This window comes from Macaca thibetana, chromosome 15 (genome assembly GCF_024542745.1).
Source record: "Macaca thibetana thibetana isolate TM-01 chromosome 15, ASM2454274v1, whole genome shotgun sequence".
Lineage (NCBI taxonomy): Eukaryota > Metazoa > Chordata > Mammalia > Primates > Cercopithecidae > Macaca > Macaca thibetana.
In genome coordinates, this window is record NC_065592.1 from 79,812,609 (window position 1) to 79,836,736 (window position 24,128).

Genomic DNA, 24,128 nt, shown 5'->3' on the forward strand with positions numbered 1-24,128 from the left:
AAATACATTTGTCCTAGATAGGTCCAGACATCAGCACTTCATTGCTACATAAAATGTCCTGGACATGTCTTTAGAATCAGGGGGCAAACCACTTTCTCCTGCATGCCCTTTCTTCCTTATATAAACATTAATGTTTAAATATAACCTTAACAAGAAACCATATTTACTTTTTTTTTTTTGAGACAAGGTCTGGTTCTGTGGCCCAGGCTAGAGTACAGTGGTACAACCTCTGCTCACTGCAACTTCTGCCTCCCTAGCTCAAGCCATCCTCTCACCTCAGCCTCCCAAGTCGCTGGGACTACAGGTACATGCCACCACACCTGGCTAATCTTTGTATTTTTTGTAGAGACAGGGTTTTGCCATGTTGCCCAGGCTGGTCTCAAACTTGTGAGCTCAAGCGATCTACCTGCCTCGGCCTCCCAAAGTGCTGGGATTATAGGCATGAGCAACCATGCCTGGCCCGTATTTACTTTTAAACACTCTAGTATGTAACTATGTCAATTAAATACATACTAGTCCAACTAGGACAGGGAATTTTTTCCCCTCAAAGGTTTTTCATGTCAAAAGTGCCCAATGGAAATAAAAATGAGAAGGCTCTTTTGTTTTAAATATTTCCCTTCCCACTCAAGGGTGGGGAGCATCTCAGGCTGAGAACTTGCCCTTCTCCCTCCCAGGACCAAAGAACCTTTTAAGACTTATTCCTGCACTGGGAGCTCTCTCTGCATCCTTGTCATGTAGAGGCTTTTATTTATTTGCTTATTTACTTTCCCTTCCACATTCATAAGTTTATTGTCTGACCTAAGCAGTCATCTTACCTTTCAAGCACTTTGAAAAATGGAAACAGTAAGTCAGAGAAGCGGTTGGTGTGAGCACCACTGAATATTACTGTTTGAAAATTCTAAAAAAAATCTGAGCAAGAAGTTTGTCATACACAGCACTTCAAGAATGTTTTTAAAATGAAAGAAAAAAGCCCTGGTTTTCAATGTTTGCCTCAAACCAGAATGCCATGTTCTCCAAGTAAGAATGAAGGAATGCATGTCTATATTCTGAATGCAACGCTACTCAATTTAATGAATAGAAGCAATAGTTTTCATGGACTGTGTACTTCCTATGGCAGGTATTGGGCTAAGCACTTTCCTTGCTTCCCACACTCAACTGTACGTTGTTGGGAGTTTTCCATTTTTACTTTGTTTTCAGTGGGATTCTCCACAAAAATACCTGCTTATCTTGGACTCATTGGTAGGTAACTTGGACAATACATGGAAAGCACATTCTCTTACACATAGTAGGCACTCAATAAGTATCTGTTGGATAAATGAATGGATGGAGAGAATTAATTAACTCCATTCTTGAACAAATTATCTGTCTTTCTGAATGTAGCCCTAAAACTTTGTCATTCATATTTCTCACAAATGTCTCATTTAATTGATAATTTGATTCCTAACCCATGCATTAGTAAGTCATTTTTACATCAAGTTTCTATTTTTAGAGATCCTCTTTCCACAAGTAGAAATGACATAAACCAAGTTCGTCTTCTTAGTTTATTTTTTTTCTAGAGTCCTTAGCATGCTACATTAACCTGACAAAGCTTAATCTTGTGTTCGTTTCACAATACATTTCATGCAGTTCACAGCTGTGATTGGTTTTACATTGACATTACACATGTTTCGATTCAGCCATGTGAAAAGAGTAATTCTTAATGGGGTTTGTCTCTGAAAACTGTCCAAGCTTAAATAAGCACATGAGCAGTTCACTCTATTCTTAAGTGCATCTCTCTTTAAAATGCAAGGATTTTTAGCATAAGAATATAATGTCCCTGTTTATAGTCCATTTGCAACAGAACCACTTCCTTTAGGTTTCACATATCCTGAGGAATCCACTTTTACAAAATTGCATTCAAGTATATTATTTCATTTAACATTCCAGGTTGGGTTTAGGTGCAAGGCTGACCTTCAGCTTTACATCCCCAAATAAATCTTCCATGGACCCAGCCTTCCCAAGACTATTCTTAACATTAGACTCTCTTTTACAATAAACATTCAGCACTAAAGCCACCGAGCAGAGCTATTTGGCATTTTCCAGTGAAGTGCAAGAAGTTAAATAAGTTATGTTTTTATTGCTAATATATAGAATCAAGCACAGTCACTTTGTCAAACAGAAGGAAAGGGCATACACAAGATGTGGCCTCTCCTCAGATGCCTCAGGGACAAAACGCACAGAAAATGTCCCCTGACCGCCACCCATCCAGCACCACTTTAAGATGATGTATTGAGTATTCTAGAGTCTGAGGAGTCAGACCTCTCATCATAGTCGTCCTCGGTGTAAATGGACTGCTTTGACACAATTGGACACCCATCATCAGGGATGGAAATCCGAGGGTCTTCCGTGGCGCGGGCAGGAAGGACGGGCGAGCTTCTGAAGACGCTGGTAGAGTTACTGGGGAAAGGACTGACGTACTGGGACCTCAGCTGATACTGCTGCTGCAGCGTCATGGTGTTCCACAGGGTGACATCATTGGGCAAAAAGGGGCTCGACTGGTTTCTCGCCAAAGTATTCCTCAGCATCAGCGGGTACCGGGGTGGCTGGGGGAAAGGGTGCTGCAGAGGCACAGCCAAGGGATTGGGGACAACATTACTAGAGTCGGCAGAAAACCTCAAGGTGTCTGGGACTCGAAAGGCTGATCCCACAGACCATTTGGAAGACGAGATGGGGTAGGAGCTCAAGGTATGTTCAAAGATGTGCCCGTTGGAGGGCAACACTAGACTCTCGGGTTCTGCGGAAGTTCGCTCTGCTCCCGTGACTGAGGATCGGCTGGACAGAAGGACTTCCACGGCGCTCACCAGGTCCCCGCCACAGCCCTTGAGGATGAGCTCAAGCACCGTTGGCTTCTGGTTGGGGAATATCTTTTTTAACACTTCAAGCGGCGGTCTGTTGGCTTTCAAGCTGAAGGGCAGAGAAACAGTCCCGGAGGGGCCCTCAATCAGGAGGTGATTCTGCTCTGCGTGATACTTGGGGCTGTCTGGGCGGCTCTCAGGGTTGCCTCCGTTTTTCTGGACAGCGTACCCCCCTTCATCCACGGACACTATCTCAGGGCTCTCAGGGGTGAAGCAGCCCTTACTCTTAGCCACATCTGGGGAACTCCTCTGGTCAGTGTCTTTGTCACTAAAGACCTCTGTATTGTCTGCCGGGTTGCCGTCTCCAAGCCGTTCTTCAGTCAAATCTGAAAAACAGAACAGCTGCGTTAATCTTTTCCTGGTGTGCATAAAGAGGAACAGATGTGCTCAGAAGAGACCTGTACACGTGCTTTTTGGAAGAGCAAATGCATCTCAGTGGGTCATAATATACTACAAGCCTTTTTAATTCAGACTGTATCACTGGCAAATGAAACCAAAACCCTGTAAATAAAGATCTAGAAATCAGAGTGGCTTCCTAGAATGCTTTGTGCAAGGAAGTTTGCCTTCAACATAGAATGGCTACACGAACCTATAACCATCGAAGATGTGGCTTTCATAGCAGTAACAATCTCAATAGAGAGCCTCTTTGCGGGGAGACGGGGGGACTCCTAGAAGAGCAAAGCTCAGGGAGAAACAGGAAAATGAGCTCAGCTTGTCTTCCAGCTCCTCTTCTGCAAATAAGGTCCCCAGCTGTAATCTAGGGACAGCACCATCCAGATACCCACAGGGAATTTTAATATCTTAAATCTATTTTCCCATAGGTTGATTTTGTGTTAAATATGTCTTATGAACCAATCAGTATGTTTCATCAGGTTACCACGTACAATTGCTAGCTAATTCAACTGCTGAAGTGAAAGATACCTCTATCCATTGAAATCTTTCATAAGAAGCCACTTGAGGGATTGGCAAACTTGGTTGCCAATAACTTGGACTAGAAAGCAAATGAAACCAGCTATGACTTCTGGGTGGCAGGATAAGTTGCTGGAGAGGAAAAAAGGAAGTGGCTAGAAAGGGTTTGTGAAACTGCACGGGAGCATTATCCATCAATGAAACAACGCCTCACACTGCACCGCCACGGGGGACGCCAGGCAGATACCTGTGCGTGAACTGTTTTGCTGGTAACGTTCATGGAAAGGACTTGAAGATACTTTTTTTTTTTTTTTTTTTTTTTTTTTTTTGAGACGGAGTCTCGCTCTGCCGCCCAGGCTGGAGTGCAGTGGCCGGATCTCAGCTCACAGCAAGCTCCGCCTCCCGGGTTTACGCCATTCTCCTGTCTCAGCCTCCCAAGTAGCTGGGACTACAGGCGCCCGCCACCTCGCCCGGCTAATTTTTTGTTATTTTTAGTAGAGACGGGGTTTCACCGTGTTAGTCAGGATGATCTCGATCTCCTGACCTCGTGATCCGCCCGTCTCGGCCTCCCAAAGTGCTGGGATTACAGGCTTGAGCCACCGCGCCCGGCCGATACTTTTTAAACCAGTGAAATTTGAAGATACCTTTTTGTATCATATGAAAAGAAGGAGGGGGAAAAAAAGCTTCCCAAATAAAGCAGAGACTTGCTATAAAGTAAACCAGTAGCAAATTTACCATGTTGACCTAAGGATATTTTTACTTAACGGCTGGTGATATTGCCGGGCTAAGCACACAGAAAAGAATGAGTCAGAGTGGTTTGCTTTGCAGTAGCAAATTCTAACAGGCCGTTATAATAAAGAAACATATTTTTTAGTGGCAAGCTATTTGCAAATAGAGTTTTATCCTTTTTTGAAACACGCACTGGCTGTGGCTACTCAAAGCCAGGGTAACTGATCGAAAGATGAAAATTCCTAAGGAGCCGGTTGTTGAGTTGTAAACAATTGCTTTGCCTGTGTTTTCTGCTGCCCTGCCTGAATGGCCTCATTGTTGCCTTCTCTGTGGGTACACCTGATTATGTACAGATAGCCAGCTGGTGAAATTTCATCAAAGCACCTTCTAGAAACCATCTTGTCCTACACTTGTTGTTTATTTTGAAAGCCTTAAAGGCCTACTTATTAACATTCTTCTAGCCGGGTGTGGTGGCTCACGCCTGTAATCCCAGCACTTTGGGAGGCAGAGGTGGGCGGATCACAAGGTCAGGAGATCGAGACCATGGTGAAACCCCGTCTCTACTAAAAATAGAAAAAATTAGCCGGGTGCAGGGGCGGGCGCCTGTAGTCCCAGCTACTCGGGAGGCTGAGGCAGGAGAATGGCGTGAACCCGGGAGGCGGAGCTTGCAGTGAGCCGAGATTGCGCCACTGCACTCCAGCCTGGGCGACAGAGCCAGACTCCGTCTCAAAAAAAAAAAAAAAAAAAACAAACAAACAAAAAAAACAAAACCAAACAAAAAAAAAACATTCTTCTAATACAGGATGTATCTCAGGTGTAACCAAAAACCAAAACTTTGCCCTTTAACAAAGCAATAAATATGTGGCAAACATAAGTAAATACATTTTAAAACACTCTTAAATTACCTCAGTGCAAGTATCAACATCAATCTGATAGGAATTCATACTTATCCCAAATTTGCATTTTAATTAAACTGCTTCTTTTTTTAACACAAAATATAAGGTTTCCAATGAGAGGTTCATTTGTGTCACATACATATGAAGCCATCTTCTCTCCTACAGCTTCTTAGGATGGGGGACACAGCTTTTACCTCTTGAGTTAATGTGGTATTTGAACTCATGTCCTTGATCCAAAAGAGAAAAACAGCAACAAAAAGGCTTCTATAGATTTACTTTATAATCAGCTAGATCTATTTAAACTTTCCTGACTCATGACCCATACATACTTCTTGGCTATTACTCTATTACTAAACATTTGAAAATTATTAAACACTTGAAAAGTGATGTATATTAATATACTATCACTTTTAGAAATTGGAAAAACAAGTGAAATACTCTCCCCATGTAAATATGGACATAAAGTACTTCTTTAAAATACTATGTACTTCTAAACAGTTTCCTTATTTTTTTAACTTTAGCCTAATTATTATTATCAGCACCAAGTATTTATATTTCTGCAAGATACTGGGAGAAACAGAATAAAGGATGAAAAACACCAAGAAGTGTAAGACCCACGCCCAACTTATGGACCTTATCTTCCAGCTGGGGAAGTAAGACACACATGCGGGAGAAAAAGCAAACAGGGCCTGGCAGCATTTGCTAAGCCTCAAATATGACACACATCGTATACCAATGTTCACAGCAGTAACATTCACAATAGCCGAAAGGTGAAAGCAACCCAAATGTGCATCAATGCATGAATGTATAAAACGTGGTGTACACACACACACACACACACACAGTGGGATATTATTCAGCCTCAGGAATGGAATTCTGAAACATGTTATAACATGGATGAACCTTGAGAACATGAGGCTAAGTGAAATAAGTCAGACACAAAAGGACAAATACTGTATGACTCTACTTATATTCGATCCCAAGAATAGGGAAATTCAGAGAGAAAGTAGTATGGTGGTCACCAGGGGCTGGGAGGAAAAGGGAATGGGGAGTTATTGTTTCATGGGTATGGAGTTTCCATCTGTAATGATGAAAAGGTTCTGAAGATGGATGATGGTGATGGTTGCACATTTTGAATAAACTTAATGCCACTGAATTGTACCCCTAAAAATGGTTAAAATTGTAAATTTTGTTATGTATACCACAATTAGAAAAAAGAAAAAAAATATGCCACACAGTGTCATAGTAATATAGAGAATGACGAGATTTCTTTAAGCAAGAAAAACAATTAGTCCTTCCTGGGAATAAAGGGTACATAGGCACAAATGGAAAGCTCAAAGCTCAACTTTTTCTGAGACAGAGTCTCACTCTGTCACCCAGGCTGGAGTGCAATAGTGGTCTCGGCTCACTACAACCTCTGCCTCCTGGGTTCAAGTGATTCTCCTGCCTCAGCCTTCTGAGTACCTGGGACTACAGGTGTGTGCCACCATACCTGGCTAACTTTTCCATTTTTAGTACAGACAGGGTTTCACTATGTTGACCAGGCTGGTCTCGAACTCCTGACCTCGTGATCCACTCACTTCAGCCTCCCAAAGTGCTGGGATTACAGGAGTGAGCCACCATGCCCGGCCAGCTCAACTATTTTTAAAAGAAACATGTGAACCAAATAGCTCTGTGTTTTAAAAGGTACATCCCCCTCCCCTCCCCCCACCCCACTCTGGATAAGTTTCAAACACTGAAAACATATTAGGAAGTTTTTTCTCAGGTCTGTCAACCAAAATGACTCTTCCACAGTACACTTCAGGCTTCAGAAAAAAAGTGGATCAAACAGCAGAAGGCTAACTGAAAGGGGAATTAGGGAATGAGGTTCTCACTAACCTAATGACTCTACCATTACAAAAATGGAGTCTTTTTATTTTCAACGTAGCAACAGATATACTGTCCCAATCAACTGAATACTTGATACCAGGATTACAAGTCTGACAATACAAAATTCCACTCGTGTACCTATTTTCCTAAGTTCTGTGGAACAGACGGTAGTGGAATCTTATGTCAGTGCCAGCTTGTTCAGCAACTGTGAACTCTCAGACTGTGAAAGTCACTTTCTCATTTTGTTGTGTAACCCTTTGCCCCTGCTACTGGGACATGCTAGTGCATCATGCACTTCTGGTTACTTGTCAAGGAGTGGTGACAGATTACACTGAAGTCTCCACACTTTCTCCGCAGGTTTCTGTGCTGTCTGGCTATGGCCAAAATATGAGAAAAGCTAACAGGATGTCACAGGAATCAAATCTACAAATTCAGCGTAAACCAACCAACCACCTGAACTCAGCACTGTTTATACTGTGTTCAAAGGAAAGACAAAGATGATGAAAGAGCAAGCAGAGCACACCTGTGAGGCTTATGCACCTGAGCCACACACAAAGTCCTGCTAAGGAGTGCTGGGCGAGCCGAATCCCCATCAACATCTAAGGCTGCTGGAGTTTCAAAACTAGGCAAAGGAAGACTAGCCTCTAACTTTGCATCAAGAATAGCTCCTCACCAAACAATAATTTCTGAAGGGCAGAATATACAGTCCCTGCAATTTTGTGGCACTGTGGTCTCTAGTACTGGTTGTATTATTGCACCTAAACTAAATGTATTGTAAATTATTCTATTATAAATACAGACTTTCACAGGTAATTATAGAGGGTGAGTTCTGAGCCCAGTGATAAAGCGTAATTTGATAACAGGTACTTCTTTACATCTCCAGATTTTTTCCTAAATAAACTTTACAAATCATTCTAGTTGGTTTAAAACATAAAGGCCTTTTTAGACATAGAACTGTGAAACTGCCAACTAACAAAATAAAATAGGAAATACTCCTGAAACACTTTACCTTCTTTCTTCTTGAAACTGAAACCCTAATTCCTAGAACATTAAGAGTGTATTTCAACTGATAATATTTTTACCCCTAGTAGATAGGTATAGAAAGTCAAAACTATTAAACAAAGAAGAAATCAATTTTATCGAATATTACAAATATTACCGAAAGTGATACAATATGCTGCTTCTATTGCTAAACATGTAGATATTTTTTAAATCTCACCAAATATTCACTCTCCCATTTCACATTTCATGGGGTAGAAACACTTATAGCTATCCCTGAAATAAACTCTACACTAGGGTGAAGAGGTTTTTAAAAGAAGTAGATATTCAATTAAAAAGAAAAGTTTTTCTATAGATAACAATGCTACCAACTTCAAAATATATATGCCATAAGATGACTACAATACTTTTTTTTTTTTGCTACAAGACTTTTAACTAAGGAGAGAAAACAAACACTTATAAAAGTGCTTTCAATCTAAAATTACAGTTTGAAAATGTAACTTTCTTTAGGGGAGTTTTTCATATGAAAATGCAATTTAGTAAAAAAAAAATGTATCATTTCAAATACTTTGAGGAAGTCTATCACATATGAGAAACAAATATTCTGCTCAAGATGCATAAAAGTGAAAAATCTGGCCAGGCATGGGAGCTCATGCCTGTAATCCCAGTACTTTTGGAGGCCGAGGCGGGCGGATCTCGAGGTCAGGAGATCGAGACCATCCTGCCTAACACGGTGAAACCCTGTCTCTACTAAAAATACAAAAAAATTAGCCGAGCATGGTGGCACGTGTCTGTAGTTCCAGCTACTTGGGAGGCTGAGGCAGGAGAATGGTGTGAACCCGGGAGGCAGAGCTTGCAGTGAGCCGAGATCACGCCACTGCACTCCAGCCTGGGTGACAGAATGAGACTCCGTCTTATTAAAAAAAAAAAAAAAAAAAAAAGTGAAGATGTCATAGGTTGTATCCATTCTATCCAATTATATCTACAAAAACAAAATAGTTCTTACATACAGAATGAAAACACAGAAAAATTGGCAGAGAGGAATATTTCCTAGCTCAAAAGTCACTTTACTCCCCCATCCTTTTGAAATCATGTCATGCATTTTGAAACATAGATTGTCATATCCTCATCTGTTCACTTGAGCTGTGAGGAACACACCTCTAAATAACAGGTCCTTGATGGGTAGTTTTCAAAGCACACAAATCTTACAGCAGTGGCAAGGGAGGGAGCCCAGGTAGGATGGGACTTTTACAGGAGACCACTGCCTAGTCAGAATTCTAACCATAGACAAACGTTTCACATTTTCTGTTACCTTTATCTCACACTAGAAGTGATGAATAAAAAAAACAAAAAACAAAAAACTGAATAGTTGAAAATCTAAAGAACACCAGGGAATGATCTCGGTCTAAAAACTTTCCTTTTCTTCCTCAGGTGGGTTGCCGGGTTGGGGAGGGTTGTGAAAAGTTTAAAAAAAGAGCCATGCTTTGCTTTTTAAAAAAAATCATCAACAACACTGAATTAATAATGTATGAAGGAATCAGAGTGGTTCTTTGACACTATATTTTGGGGGAATATTGCTATAGACAGGACTGGGCTGAAGGAAGTATGGTTTGCAACTGTGGACCTCATATATTTTGTAAAAATTTAGTTTTGATCTCTTTCTTGACTCAGAAGGGAATATCTTCCAAGAAGCAGAGGGGAAATTACCTACAAATCTACATGTTTATTTGGTACCTTCCAAAATGCACCTGTCTACTCATCCATCTATTTAACAAATGCCCCTAAATGCCTTCCTATGCTCTCATGTACTGTCTTGGGTAAGATTATACAGAGGTGATCAAAGCACTGCCTCTTGACCACATAGAAGCTTACATTTACTGACTAATCTTTTGCAAAATTCCAAGTAAGCTGCAGTTGGTTATATTTTACAGTGAAATACAGCAAATAACTCCAAGGACAGCAGCTGGGCAGACCACAGTGTCTTCACAGGAGGAAATATTGTTTTAAATGCTTACATATAAAGATTATGGGTGCTAGAGATATATACTAAACAAAGTAATAATCAGTGGGAAAAACGTGGAACACTAATTCCAGCTCTGTAAAATTTATGTCTGTCTAGTTGTAATCAAGAGATTGGAGATTTTATAAAGAAATGATGTGCTGAGTCTTAAGTTTTTCATAATTATTATTATTATTTGGTACTTGATTGTACCTTTTATAGCTGTTTATACAATAAAATGCAAAAAAAAAAAAAAAAAAAAAAAACCATACCTAGTTATTTTACTTTCCCTTCTGAGAACAGTAGTATGCATTGCTCGGCCAAGGGGATTACTCACTAAGGTGATGTGGGACGTAACTGACACAATCACAAGGCGGTGGACCTGTGAGGACCAGCTGTCCTACCACTGCATCCTCCACCTCTGCCATGAGCACCCATGCACAAGCCATCAGAGCCACACAGGACTAGACAAGGGGGTCCAAGGACCTAAGCAGCTAATGGCTAAGGGGCTGCAACAGGTTTAAAGGGGGAAGAAAGGAAAAAAGCAAGAGGCGAGGAAGAAAGGAAGAGAAAGAAAGAGGAGGAAGGCAGGCAGGCAAATGGCTTTTTACTGGGCCTAGTCCTCCTTCCTGTCAGGAAGAAGTGCAACATTTCCAGAAAGGGGCTCCGAGTCCTCCAGGGCCTTTGATTTATGAAGATTTATTCCTTTTCTCTCTGTAAAGCTGTTAGCAGAAAGTGCTGACTGGCTGCAGCAAAGAATTTCTCATCAATGCTCTTTGATTGTATTTTGCAAACAAAATGCCTGTTGCTTGGTAACATTTCACTTGAGCCTGACCTTCTCCGAAAGTTATTGCTATCAGATTCGATTTACACTGTCCTCCTGTGATTACTGTAATCTTTTAAACCCGGGAGTTCATCCATCAGAGAAAAAGAAAAGTTGGTTGTGTAAGTCGAGAGCACGGCTATCCTCCAGATTTATAACACCAAGGAGTGATTTGGAGGTGGGGAGAGGTTCTTTCCCAGATGGTAGTAGAACTCTGGTCCCTAGACGTGGAACACACTCTCGTTTTTCCTCCCAAACGGTTCCAGATCCACAGGATGGACCCCAGCACCTCCCTGACGCCAGTCCCAGGCAGCTCGGGCTCTGCAGAGAAAGAACTAGGAGATGAGCACAGGCGACCCCACCGCCAAGGGGCGCCCTGTGTGGTTACCAGGGCTGGGTGAGGAAGGCCTAGGCCTATGGTTGCCAGATAAAATAACAGCATGTCCAGTTAAGTGGGAACATCAAATAAACAATGAAGGCTTTCTAGTAAAAGTATGTCCCATGCAATACTGGCATCCTATTTTTTTGTTTGCATGATTTTTGCAAAAGCTGGCAACTCACCTTGGGACTCCTGCCTTGGGAAGGACAGGGTAGTGAAGCTCAGGAAGAGCAGAGAGGAGCGGAGGCCCAAGAGCTGGACGAGGGAGAGGCAAGGGTTGTGCCTGTCTCTGGGCGGTTCCTGAGCTGCCTAGTGAGCTGCTTCCTGACAGTGACCAAGGAAAGAGCCGGCAAAGAGCTGGGCTCAACTGCAGCTCCCACCCCCTGGTGCAAGGGGACGGCAGTCCAGTGCAGCCCCAGGGAGGCGCTGCCCCCTATCTTTGCCCCTACTTTGAGCCCACTGTGGCCAGGGTCCCAGTCCTGAGCCAGCTGCCGCAATCCTCCACAACACATACACACCATCTGCACTGCGTGCAAACCAGCCAGGCCAAGAGCTGGGAAGACCCATCCCCGGCAGCATCCCAGCTCCAAGAGCCAGCCCTGGGGTGGGGTTTGGAAGAGACCTTAGTGCCTGTATGCGTATTCCTTTTTATTCGGATGGGTTTTGTTTTTTAAAATGCAACTGAGTCAAGACCCTCACCCTCAAATCAAGCCATCTTAAAATGAGACCCTGTTTTTCAATTCACAGGTACACTTCATAAATGGTTTTCAAGTATTTCCTGCTTTTCATTTCCTCCTAGCCAACAGTCAGAGGGCTTCTCATCCTGGCCTGGACGAGTGTTCCGTAACAACCATTACACTTGCAGGTGCTTCTCTTTGGGGAAAAAAAAAATTTAAAAAAAGGAAGTGCACCTGGCAGGACCCAGTCAAGCTGGAGCAGAAAAGCTCAGAGGCAAGCATAAAGATGCTAGGAGGGGCAGGGCAAGAGGAAAAATAAAATAAAGGCAGTTTTCCAAAATCTCCTTACTTCTCCCCCTATAGTTATCTTGTTTGTTCCACCCCCATCCCCCAAGAAATAATCAGGAAAGAAGATCCTACTTTCCCATTTGATCCTGCTCTCTTATTCCTAACCAACTATGTTTTTAATTTCTTTTTCCTTTTAAGAGCATTTAAAAGAATGCGTGTACATATTCATTTTGATGGCAGATGGAGACCTAGGAAGAGTCTACAACCACAGATCTTTCTTCTCATCGCACCACAGTCTAAGGTGACCCAGGACACTCCCCTGGAGGAAAAGTTGGGGGTGGGGAAGGGAGCCACAACAAAAGAATGTAACTTTAGCTTTTCACCTTGGCAGTGACCCTTCCCTCAGCTCTTGAGCCCACGTCCTGAAAGACTGGCTAGGCTGGTTGAAACTGCTGATTCAGATACACTAACAGTTGGAAGATCTTCATGCCTCCTATATTTTCATGGGGAGAAGGAGTGTGAGAAGAACGTAGAGGGAATTTAGGAGAAGAATAAATGAATTAAATAGTGTATGTATATGTACATATATACACACATATATAGCTTAAATTACAATTTAAATTTAAACTATATATATAGCTTAAATTACAATTTAAATTTAAACTATATATATAGCTTTTAATAGATATATACAGCTTGGTATATCTATATATAGATAGCTTAATATGTCTATAGATATATATAGCTTAATATATCTATATATAGATAGCTTAATATATCTATATATAAATATAGATAGCTTAATATATCTATATATAGCTTAAATCAAAATGTTGGGCTCAATCAAAATCTAATGATTAATTCCAGGTCCAACATGATGGTAATCAAAGAGCAGGAGAAATCCACATTCAAAAAGAAAAAAGAATACTTCATAACTAGAAGTAAAAACCACTAGAATATGAAAATTCTCCTTAAAAACACCACACATTGAAAGGGATATTCAACATACTACACCATTAGATAAAATATCCCAATTTCTTTAAAGAATCTAAAGCAGAATTTGAGAAAAATTTCTTCCAGTTACAAAACTGAGTTTTGATGTGAACACGTCACTCCCTAAACTGGGTGGTTTTCCTCCAGTGATTCACAGCAAACATCCTCTTCCTTAAGGCATGTGCTTTTCTCAAAGATTTCTGGAGAGGAAAGACTCCATGTGCTTTTATATACAAGAAAAAAAATCTCTCTCCACAGCTATGTACTAAAGAGGCCCTTTGTCCTGCAAAAAGACAAACCACATTTTAAAATCAAAGTTCACAAAGTAATAGATCTACACTGCCAGCAGATATCTAAAGATTTCTGATGGTCTGTATACTTAATGCACATGTGGACCTACCATCCCAACAGAGCTTTGCTTACTCTCTGCACTTTACTGAACTACTTATCCAGGAGTAGTTCTGATATGCTTCTAAATAAATATGGAATGCTGTACACAAATACATTATCAGAACAACTGCAAAAAGGGTATAATACCTATAGCAGCAGGCAGTCTCCGTGAGCAGTTTTCTTCAACTTAAACCCCAAATGGACTTTATTTCTACAAGCGCTGTGTAGAATGGATCCACTTGTATGTTTGTCTTCCTAAACAATTATCTATTATTATCCTACCTTTCTCCCCACTCCCCATCAGAGTGGTGATTGACTTTTTCTAAAAAAATGGAATGATGGGGTCAAAGCAATTGAAAGAAGAAAACAAAAGTTGTGTACGTCAATGTACAGGGTATGGGGGGTGACCAGCTAGAAACTGAGCCCTTGGTCCCTGATGCCTCAGTCCCCCAAAGTCGTCACTTTGACCTCTCCTTGTGATAAATCCTATTCTCCTTTGCAATTACTTGTTTTCAATTTGGAAGGCTCAGGCTATCCCTGAGTACTAAGTAGGAGTAAAACAGAGAGCACAGCTCTGGTTTGTCCAGTTGAAATCCGTTTCCTTTTTCTCTTCTCCCAAAGCATGTATCCTGCTGCCGCTGCCTACTCCGCCTTCCTGCCTGCCCTCACTCCTCCTCCTCCTCCTCCTGGGGTTGTGTTTTCAGTTTCGTGACTCTTTAGAAATCATGAACTTTAGCTATCCCAAAGAACACTGAAGAACACAGGATGTGAAAGGAATCTCCGTGGACAAAGACCACAGAACCCAATGCCCTATCACAGGAATGCTGCTGGGCAGGTGGCCACTGCAAAATGCTACCTCTGATATTAACTCCGGCCTCTGCCCTAGTCCTGGGGAAAACGGAACCAGAAAAGCTGGAAACGGAAAAAATTAAGAAAATATATTGGTACAAATCCACTTCTAGAGCTGAGACCAAACTCTTCCTAGTTATTTATTCAAACCAATGGGAGAAAAAAAAAAAAAAAAAAACAAACCTTTTTCTCCTCCCTCCCCTTCGTCTGTGGCAACTCCATAAATATAAAAAAGATGAGAGACAAAAGAGAGACAACTGGCGAGCATTCCTGAGAAATGTTTATATGCTAACTTGGATTAAATATCCACAAAATCCAAGTTCAGCAAACTCTCTTCAGGCTTTAAAATTCCCAGCTCTACTCTCACACAGGCTGTTCTCAGAGCTTCAGGCCTGGAAAGCGTTGCTGAAAGGGCAGCAGAACTCCACCTGCCAGTCAGCCGTCGACTCACTACGAAACAGGTGAGTCCCACCTCACTTCCTCAGCTCCACAGGATCCAGACAAAGCACTCCTGGGCTCCTGAAAGCCTTTCTCCAGAAGCTAGGGGTACCGTCTTTAGGGAGTTGGCAGGTCAGTGTAGGTACCAGTTTTGCCACGGTACTACCTGCAGGAGGGCTCTGGACCTTCCCACTCCTAATTCCAGCATGCCCCCTTCCCCTTCCGGGAGAAGGTGGGCTGTGTTCCTTTGTACACTTGCCCCAGTTAAGGAGAAACACCAAACACATGTCTACTTTATTCCAAGAGCCATCAAAAGAGCTCTTGCGCTGGGCAGAACCGCAAGCCAGAAATTCCCCAGGAAGAGAGAGACTGAGAGACTCAACTCAGGCCTGCCAAGCTCAGGAGGCCTGGATGGAAACAGATTTTGTTTTTTTTTAATTTCTTTAAACCATGAAGAGAGCTGAGGGCGGCCTGGGGAACAGTGTTAAAGGATCTAGGAGGTTCTGCAAAGGAGTGAATTCTGGGCGCACCAGATTCTTGGTCCCATTATCAGCTCAGGAGCCTTTCCGGACCTTTTTACTATCATTGCTAAATGGAACTTATTTCACCAGTTACAAGAGTCTGAAGGCCACGGAGCAAAGCTAGAAAGGCCAGGGTTCTGAGAGCTGGATACTTGTCCTCACTCAAATTTTCCTGGGCCCTGGGCCGGGCCAGGCAGGCGGAAAAGCACAACCAGCTAGGAGTGTTGGGCTTTGGCGCCTTCCCTACACCTACCTACCCATTCCAACTCCCGAATGGCGAGGACCTCTAAAGCCTGCAGCCAGGAAAACCTTACTCCCCCCCCCCCGTGGTAAGTGTGAGCGCCTGGGTTTTAATTTGGTCCTGTCTCAACTCCGTTGTCTCCCTGCTCAATCTGACACGTTCCGAGCCCTTTAATCTGGGAAGGCACCTGGCGATCCTGACGCACAGTCCCGTCGTTTGGCTCCCCGGAGGCGCCTTCCCTGCGGGCGCGAGTGCTACTCGCTCTGGGTCCAGACTCAGCCGGCTTCTCCCGGGAGAGGAAGCCCCGGCCTGGCGGAGAGTGGGAAGGAAAGCCCCGAGAGGCCCACTTCCCAAAACTTTGCCTCCAGGCCTCCAAGTGGAGCTGCAGCACACACTTCGAAGTTCGCCCACGCGCCCCGCCAAACTCCCGCACCTCACACACTCTTACCTGGCTTGGCGAGCTGCGCCTGCAGAGCCCCGGGTTGCGGCTCGGAGGTCCAGCGCAGCGTGGCGGCCGCGGCCAACTCGGCAGCAGGGCGCGGCGGCTGCGGCTGAGACGGCTGAGAGGCCGGCGGCGGCTGCGGGGCGGCGGCGGCGTCCCCAGGGGGCGGGGGCCCTGGGAGAGCGCGCAGCGAGTCTGGGATGAGGCTCTCCAGGCTCTCGTTGGCCTGCTGCCGGCGCAGCGCCACCTGCGCAGCCATGACCCGCTGCCGCTCGATGATGAGGATGCACTTCTCGCAGGTGCAGTCCTTGAAGCGGCAGTAACGCTTGTGGCCCTTGAGCCAGGACAGTACGCCGTGGTTGCGGCAGCGCGCGCACTTGGGCGTGCGCTGCAGGGGCGCCCGCGGCGGCTGCGACACCGGGCCGCCCATGTACAGGTAGGGGGAGCCGTAGCCGTTCATGCCCCGGGCTCCCGGATGAGTTGGCGGGCTGGCGGCGGGAGCGGGCCAGGGACCGCTGGACGGCGGGGCTGCGAGGCCCGCTTAGGGGCGGCCTCCGGGAGGCGCGGCCCTTGATCCCGCTGCCCCGGTGGTCGTATGTGCTCCGGGGCGACTGGAGGTGCAGCAGCCGTCTCTCCAGCTCCCTTCGCGCTCACAGCTCGGTCTCCCAGCTCACGCCCAGCCAACCCCGACGCGGGCCGCTGCCTTGGGCGCGCAGCCGGGTCGGCACGTCCTTCTTAGCGGAAGCGCTGCGGCGGCTGCAAAGAGCCGGCGAGAGCTCTGATTAAGGTCTGAGCCAGCTCTTCTGCAGCTTTCTCGCGCGCTGGCGGGACCCAACACCTCCTCCGCCGCCCTCCCCCAACCCCTCCTCCTTCCTACCGCCACCCCCACCCCTGGGGTCCCTGTCTCCTTGCACTCCCCGCCCCACGCCTTTCTCCTTCTTTGCGCCCCTCGGGTGCCTGCACTTCACCTTCCTTGCCACCTGCAGCCAGGCCACTCTCGCGGGGGCGCTCACGGCCCCCTCCTCCAAGCCCTCTCGGCTACCCGAGCCCGCAGCGGGAGACTGCGGCGCTCCAGAACGCGGCGGTGCTAGCGGGGCGGAGAAGGGGAGGACCTGCGGGAGTGAGGGCGGGGGTGCCTGTAAGCGAGTGAGGTGGCCGCTCCCGTTCTCTCTCTTCTCCTCCCTCCAGTCCAGATCTGGCCGCGTTTTTCCGAGTCCAAGGCCGCTTTTATCCCGACATTTGGCCGCAGAAGCTCAGCTCCGGGAGAACTCGAACCTACTGGAGGGTTGCGGGTGCACCCCGGACCTGGGTGGAGTTTAGGATAGGGGAGTGGAGTCCTGTTGGTTTAGCAAAGTTAGGTTCTTTTCGTAATTTCCTTTTAGAACGTATTTTTTTTCTCTTTTGTTGCTTTAGAAGAAAATGGTTTTGGAGATCTGCAGGCCCAAGGATGACAACCCATTTTGCAGGCGAATTTTCCTTTTCTACCCTCCTATGTTTTAATATAAAACAGTATCCTGAAAGGTCAGGGACGTACGTGTTCCCGTAAAGGATTTGTTAAGCGCCGGGTATAAACTTTGAAGAGGCAGACGCAGAAGCCACATTAGCGCCCCCAAAGTTACCGATATCCTTTCCTGCCTCCCGGCAGCCACTGAAAGCAAACGGAGGTCTTGCGCCAGCCACTCAATTCAAATCCCCACGGATTCTATGATTTAGTTATGGATATGGGATGGGGCCACTTTTTCACCTTCTTAACCCATAGACCCGAGTCATAGATGTCTTGAGGGAGAGGGTCCTTGCACAAGATGACAGCAGAAAACTTTGTTTAGATTATTTGCGTGTTACCATTCCCCCAGGAGTGGTGGGTTTGGCCTAGTGCAGGCTATCGCTATATATGCACGAGGAAGGCCCTCCCCGCTCGCACCTCCCCCCTGCCCATCGGCAAACAAACAAAAACCAAAAAAAAAAACAGGTGGATACACTGCAGGGCAGCACAATAGCTCTATGCGAAGCGGGGCAGTTCCAGAGCCTTCGTTGGATACGCTTCTGAGAGTGTGCACCAAGCTCATCTCCTGGTGGGGAATCGAAGTCTAGATGAGAGCAGGCAAGTCCGCTGCAATGCCCGACCCCTCGTGGGCACAGAGGCCCTTGTCCCCTCGGGGAGGCCGCTTTTCTCTGTACTGCCCTGGAAGTAAGCAAGCAACCCGCAAATGTTCCTCTGGTGTTTGCTGTTAATTCAAGGGAAGCACCACCAGGCATTCTAGCAGCCAACCCTCTGCCTAGAAGGCTGATTCGCGGAGGAGAGGAGGGTGGAAAACCGAACCCAGTTGTGTGTTTCCCTTGAAGCCCTTAGCTGTCCCCGTTTCATACGCGTCCGGGAGGTGGGGATCGCGGAAGACTGACCTGGTGGAGTGTGGACAAGTAGCTCTAGCATTCGAATGCTAACCTTGGGAGGCCATCCTCCAAAGCCGCGTGGGGTAGGGACCCCTCGGTCTTGCCCCTTCCGCCACCACTTTAATCCTTCCTCTAGTCTCAACCTTCTCTAGGAAAACAAGCCCTAAAACATAAATGGAAAGAATTTCGTCAGCTTTGGGGACAGGAGGCAGAGGTCGCCCCCAGCCCTGTATAGGCCGGAGGCTAGGAAGTGGAGAGCTGGACACAAGTCATTTAACGTGCTGAGATATAGAGGGCCTCAAATGACACCTTATCTGAAAACTATTGCGCTGAAACCTCCGGATCTCTTGGAAATGTGGGGACCAACGACTTTTTTCAAAACCAAATTTCTTCCGATTTTCTTCAAATAGTCAGTGAAACGAGTAAGTATAAAGAACTTGAGCATGAGTAAATTTTTAAAAGGAAAGCAGAAGAGCTCTGCACCAGGTTTGTGGGGGCATTCTCACTACCAAGGCGACCCCTTTTCCCCCGTCGGTCACCTAGCCACCCTATCTCGTTGCCACTCAAACAGTCTGGCATTATTTGGTCCCGGGGGCCCGTTTCACTCTGGTGCACATCGGGGGCTGAGATCTAAATACTCATTTGATATAGTGCAGTAATCCTTTTCTCATATTTGATGGGAATGTTTTCCATATCCCAGTATTTGACAACATCTCCCTATAGGGACAGGTTTGTATTTATGTTGGTAAAATGTCCCCTGCCTCAAAGTCTATTGTAACCCAACACCTGACAACCCCGAGTCCCATTTCTGTTTGCAGAAAGGGTTTATTCAAGCACATAATGGGATCCCAGCAGAAAGCCTTTCAGAACAAGGGGCTATGGTAAACTTCACCACATGAACTCCGTTTCCAGGGCTATTAAGCTTTTAATTGGAAAATAGCAGAGGAAATTTCAAGGTGACTATAACGTGTTAGCAGTTAGTGCAGAGAAGAAAAGCCGAAGCGGGAATGAATGTAGAAAGCATATGGTCCAAATCACATTTAGGAGGAGCGGCCTGCTTCTACTAAGTCCCAGTAGCTTACACACTTATGGGAAAAATCATCAAAGAAATTGGAAAGGGAAGGGGGAGGATTACAAGTAAATGTAACCTCACTAGACTAGATCCATTGGTGCTCTCCTCTGGATGGTGTGTTCTCAAACCGCAATTAACTGAGTAGAATTGTGGCAGATAATCGTGGAAGAGGGAAAAATAATGTGCGTTTGTGGGTCTTTCTCGGCACACACAATCGCTGGGTGTGTGTATATGTAAAAGGTCAGGATGAAGGCGCCCTTGCTGAGAAAGTGATACTCCAGATCTGGGAGTCCTGGTCGGTGCTCCTCATCCCAACTAATACTTAATCAAAACGACAGTTTCCGATTGTCCCGGATGTATAACGCTTCAGGAAATTCTCTGCTGGATTCTCATGGAAGGGGAGGTCAGGGTTCCTATTTTACTGTTTTCATCACGATCACGGTGATGTCAGTGCAGGCAGACACTGGAAGCCTGAGCATGAGGAACCACTGTGAAAGCAGGAAAACTTGCCCCCTCTCCCTGTGCGTGAACTTAACTACTCAGCTCTCACCCGGTCGGCTTCTCGACCTCGCTCTTCGGCCAGCTTCAAATTGAAAGGACTTGGGGGAATGTCTAGCCAGGGGGTGGGGCATCCAGCAATCAATTTCTTTAGATGGCAATAGTGTCCTGGTTCTCCCTCAGTTGGCTGGGGACAGACTCACGCAAACCCCCCATGAGATCCCCGAAGCCGCCCTCCGGAGGGGTGGAGAGCAGAGGCCACTGGGGGTCGGGAAGACGACTGAATCCGCATCGAGCGGCCCAGGACACCACTGAACACGGGGGATGGTCCTGGACTGTTGTCCCCACATAATTTTGGTAGGGGAAGAGACGGGTCGCAGTCTGAGGCCTGCTCCTGATCCCCAGGTGCCGAGGCCTTTGGGGACAAACAGGGAGAGCAGACGGCCTGTGACCTCACTGGCCCTAAGCCGACCGGGCAAGAGCAACCAGGTCCTTCATGTTCTCGAACTCTCGAAGCCAGCAGCGGCTCACGTCTAGGAGCCAGCGCTCTCCCCCTTGCGGATTCCTCAGACCCAACCTGGATACAAGACAGCGCCAGCCTTTTGTGGGGTTGAGGTGTCGCTACAGCACGGCTTCATCTGAGGGTCCACAGCCGCGACCTCAGCCCCGCGCTTTCGAAGGAACTGGAAAAGCGCGCGCCTGGGGCCCTCCCCGCTGGGCCGCGGTTTTTGGAGGCCTTGGGCGCAGCCCTCGTCCAGCTCCAGCCTCGCTCCCCTGTCGGTAGCTCCCGCAACGGACCCGACGCGGAGGAGTAGAAGGGCGTGAGTCCGGCGGGGGGCGTCGGCCACTTCCCCACACCATCTTGGAAGGGAGGGAGACGGGTCGCAGACCCGGTCCACCCTAAATGCAAAGGAAAAAAACACGTCTCCACCAACGTAAAATGAGCAGCGCTGATGTTAAGTCTTAAGATAATCGTTACCCTGCGACTTTAAAACACAAGCGCTGAAAAAATAATTTTAGGTAATTTGAGCAACATTCAAGGGACAAGGAAAGTTTCTTTTCCCCAGAGCGTTTGCTCTCAGGGCTCTGGGGCACTTCTTCCTCGGGACAAGCCCCTTTTCCAGAAAACCTCACCAGCCTCCCGCCTCCTCCCTTGCCGTCCCCGAACAAAGCCCAGCCGCAGGGAAAGCAAGCGGATGTGCGCGCTTCTGGGAAAGCGTTCGGCTTCAGGGGCCCGGGAGTAATGAAGGGAAACGCCAGGAACAGTGGGCTCGAACTTAGCCTAGAGGCCAGGCCGAGGCGCCCTGCGGAGACGCGGGAACTAAGAGTAGGGAAGTGCCCCACCCGGCCGAAAGTAGGCCCGGACCCTCTCCTCACTTTCCTGGCCCAGGAGCCTCAAGGGCGGGGCAACTTCCGGAGTGCTCGGGGCCCCGCCCCCCAGACACGCCCCGCTTTCCCCTCCCACCCCGGCCTCGCGGGCCGCGGCTTTCAACTGTGGAAAAGTTAGTTTGCTGGTTATTTGCACCGGGGCGGAGGCCTGGGGGAGCGGCGAGGGGGAGGAACTTAAAACAGGTGGTGGAGTAGAGGCGGGTTCGCGCTTCCGAGGGCAGGCGGAGGGGCAAGGGGGCGACTTTTAAAGGTGAGAATCGCAAGCTGTTGGCGGTGCCCGGCTTCAGAGTCGCAGGGCCTCTAAGGCTGCGGATTTAAGGCCTCGTCCGCGTGTGCGCAGAGGGCGAAGGGAGAGCCAGGGCCCCATGCCAGTTTCCCGGACAAAATTCCCAGAGGGGCAGCGGCGCGCGGGCAGGCAGCCACGACCCTAACCCGCCCGGCGGACAGGGCCTAGCGGGGGAAGCCAAGGAATATCATCTACTCCTCCACAGGCTGCCCTTACAGTTTCTCTGTAAAGCGCGACAAAGCGTTCTCAAAAGCGCCATTAATGCGACTCGGTGCAAAGCGTCAAAATGCGGTGCGATACACGTATACGTGGGAAACCGGTTCAGCATTAAAGTTCAAGTGGAGCGGAGGAGGCTGCATTTTTAAATTTTTATTTATTTTTTGAGACGGAGTCTCGCTTTGTCGCCCAGGCTTGAGTGCAGTGGCACGATGTCGACTCACTGCAACCTCCGCCTCCCGGGTTCAGATGATTCTTGTGCCTCAGCCTCCCGAGTAGCTGGGATTACAGGCGTGCACCACTACGCCTGGCTAATTTTTGTATTTTTAGTAGGCGCGGTTTCACCATTTTGACCAGGCTGGTCTCGAACTCCTGACTTCAAAGTGATCCGCCGCCCTCAGCCTCCCAAGGTGTTGGGATTACAAGCGTGAGCCACTGGCGACCGGCTGGGGGCTGCATTTTTATGTGTGGGCAGGAGTCTTGTTTTCGCGAGAATCGAGGGAAACCGCAGTGCAGGCCAGGTGGGTCTGACTCCCACCCCTGTCCCCGATTGCGGTCTCAGAGGGTGGTTAACGGAGGGAGCCCCAGCTGTGGGTATGACGGTGGTTGTGGCAGCAAGAAGATGAGTGTCACCTAGGGCGTCCTGGGCCCCAACTCAGTGGCGCAGGGTCTGCAAGACACGAGGTGGACTATGAGCCAAGGGCCCCGGTGCGGCGGCGCGAACCCGGCAGGCCTGCTTGTTAAGGTGGGTTGTCAGTCCGAGGGTCAAGTCCGCTGGAAGCGGGGAGGGGTCACCGGCGCCCTCAGCCATTGCAGCAGTTGGAAGCGGCCTGAGGGAAAGCGCGCGCTCCCTTTGCTTCTAGCCCCTCGTGGAGTAGCGGCCGCTCACCAAGAGTTCAGGAGAATTAGGCCTGGCGCTCCTGCCTCGGTTTACCCACACCGTAGCAGCCAAACATCTGCAAAACTTGTCAAGGCTGTCTGGGCAATCCGCACAGTGCGCCGGACGAGCACACGACGCTTGCCACGCCCACACTTGTACACGCGCGTTCTGTGCACTCTTAACACTGCACACACCATGGATGCCGCCCGCGGAAGGGGTCAGAGCTTTGGAAATTGACACCCCCTCGAATGTGTTTATTAAAATACGGTTAAAATCCAGCCGTCAAGATGCACTGTCTGTGCTCTACCTTGTGTTTAGAATTGGACATGCATAACGCAGTCCCCCTAGGCCAGACCTTGGGCCTGTCTTGCACTCTCCTGGGTCAAGACTAACCACCCGAGGAAACCTGAGCGTCCCTCCAACCCACTACGCGTGGGAGGAAGGCTCCAGACCCCGCTTTTCTGGGGCTATTGGACAGAGGCCAGAAGCCGGGTCTTCTGGTCAGCTTGAGACCCTGCGTGGCCAGCGGAGGTCCAGGGCCCACCCCTCCCGCTGGGAGTGGCCCTTCCAGGCGACCCCGTGAGGCCGCTCGGATGCAGTACCAAACTCGGCGTTAGGTGAGGCAGGTGGGCTTAGAAGGGGCTTTTCAAAAAGGGGGATGGCTGCCCATTGGACAGGCCTAGTTCCCAGGGTGCAGGCGGCCAGGATGCGCATTGCCTGCGCAGCCCACGCCAGCTCCGCCGAGCCAAACCTGGCTCTCGGGGCTCACCAGAGGCCCAAAAGGTGCTCAGTCAAGGCTGAGCGCGCGCTGGCAGCCCACCTGGGCCTTGCCTAACTTTCCAGAAATGCAGGGGCACTGAAGGGGGCAGTGCTGAGAGGGGCACTTTCCCACTGAGGAGGCGGGCGGAGCTTCTCCAACCACCCCGCGGGTCACGATTAGTGTGTTGGGTTATCTGCGGAATGGCGGGAGCTGCAAGACTCCGGGGATCCTCAAAAGCCAGACCTAAAGAAATAGAGGGGGCAGTGGGCAGGGGGGCAGTGGGCACGGGCCCGCGAAGAC

General features: G+C 47.6%; 2 protein-coding genes across 2 annotated transcripts in view; one reads left to right on the forward strand and one right to left on the reverse strand.

The window, feature by feature from the left end:
- The window catches only part of LOC126937902 (putative COBW domain-containing protein 7), a 952,477-nt gene that overhangs the window by 76,333 nt on the left and 852,016 nt on the right, over positions 1 to 24,128 (forward strand). The window lies entirely within an intron of this gene.
- Positions 1,528 to 17,143, reverse strand: DMRT3 (doublesex and mab-3 related transcription factor 3). The gene is made up of 2 exons (XM_050761751.1): positions 16,343 to 17,143; positions 1,528 to 3,220 (listed from the first exon to the last, which is right to left on the reverse strand). Exons 1-2 carry the CDS (start codon positions 16,794 to 16,796, stop codon positions 2,256 to 2,258), a joined length of 1,419 nt encoding a protein of 472 aa, XP_050617708.1. The 5' UTR covers positions 16,797 to 17,143; the 3' UTR covers positions 1,528 to 2,255.

Coding starts and splice junctions, on each gene's coding strand:
- DMRT3 (XM_050761751.1), bottom strand. CDS start 16,796: ATGAACGGCTACGGCTCCCCCTACCTGTACATGGGCGGCCCGGTGTCG. Junction 3,221..16,342: donor GGCGCAGCTCGCCAAGCCAG/GTAAGAGTGTGT, acceptor TCTGTTTTTCAG/ATTTGACTGAAGAACGGCTT.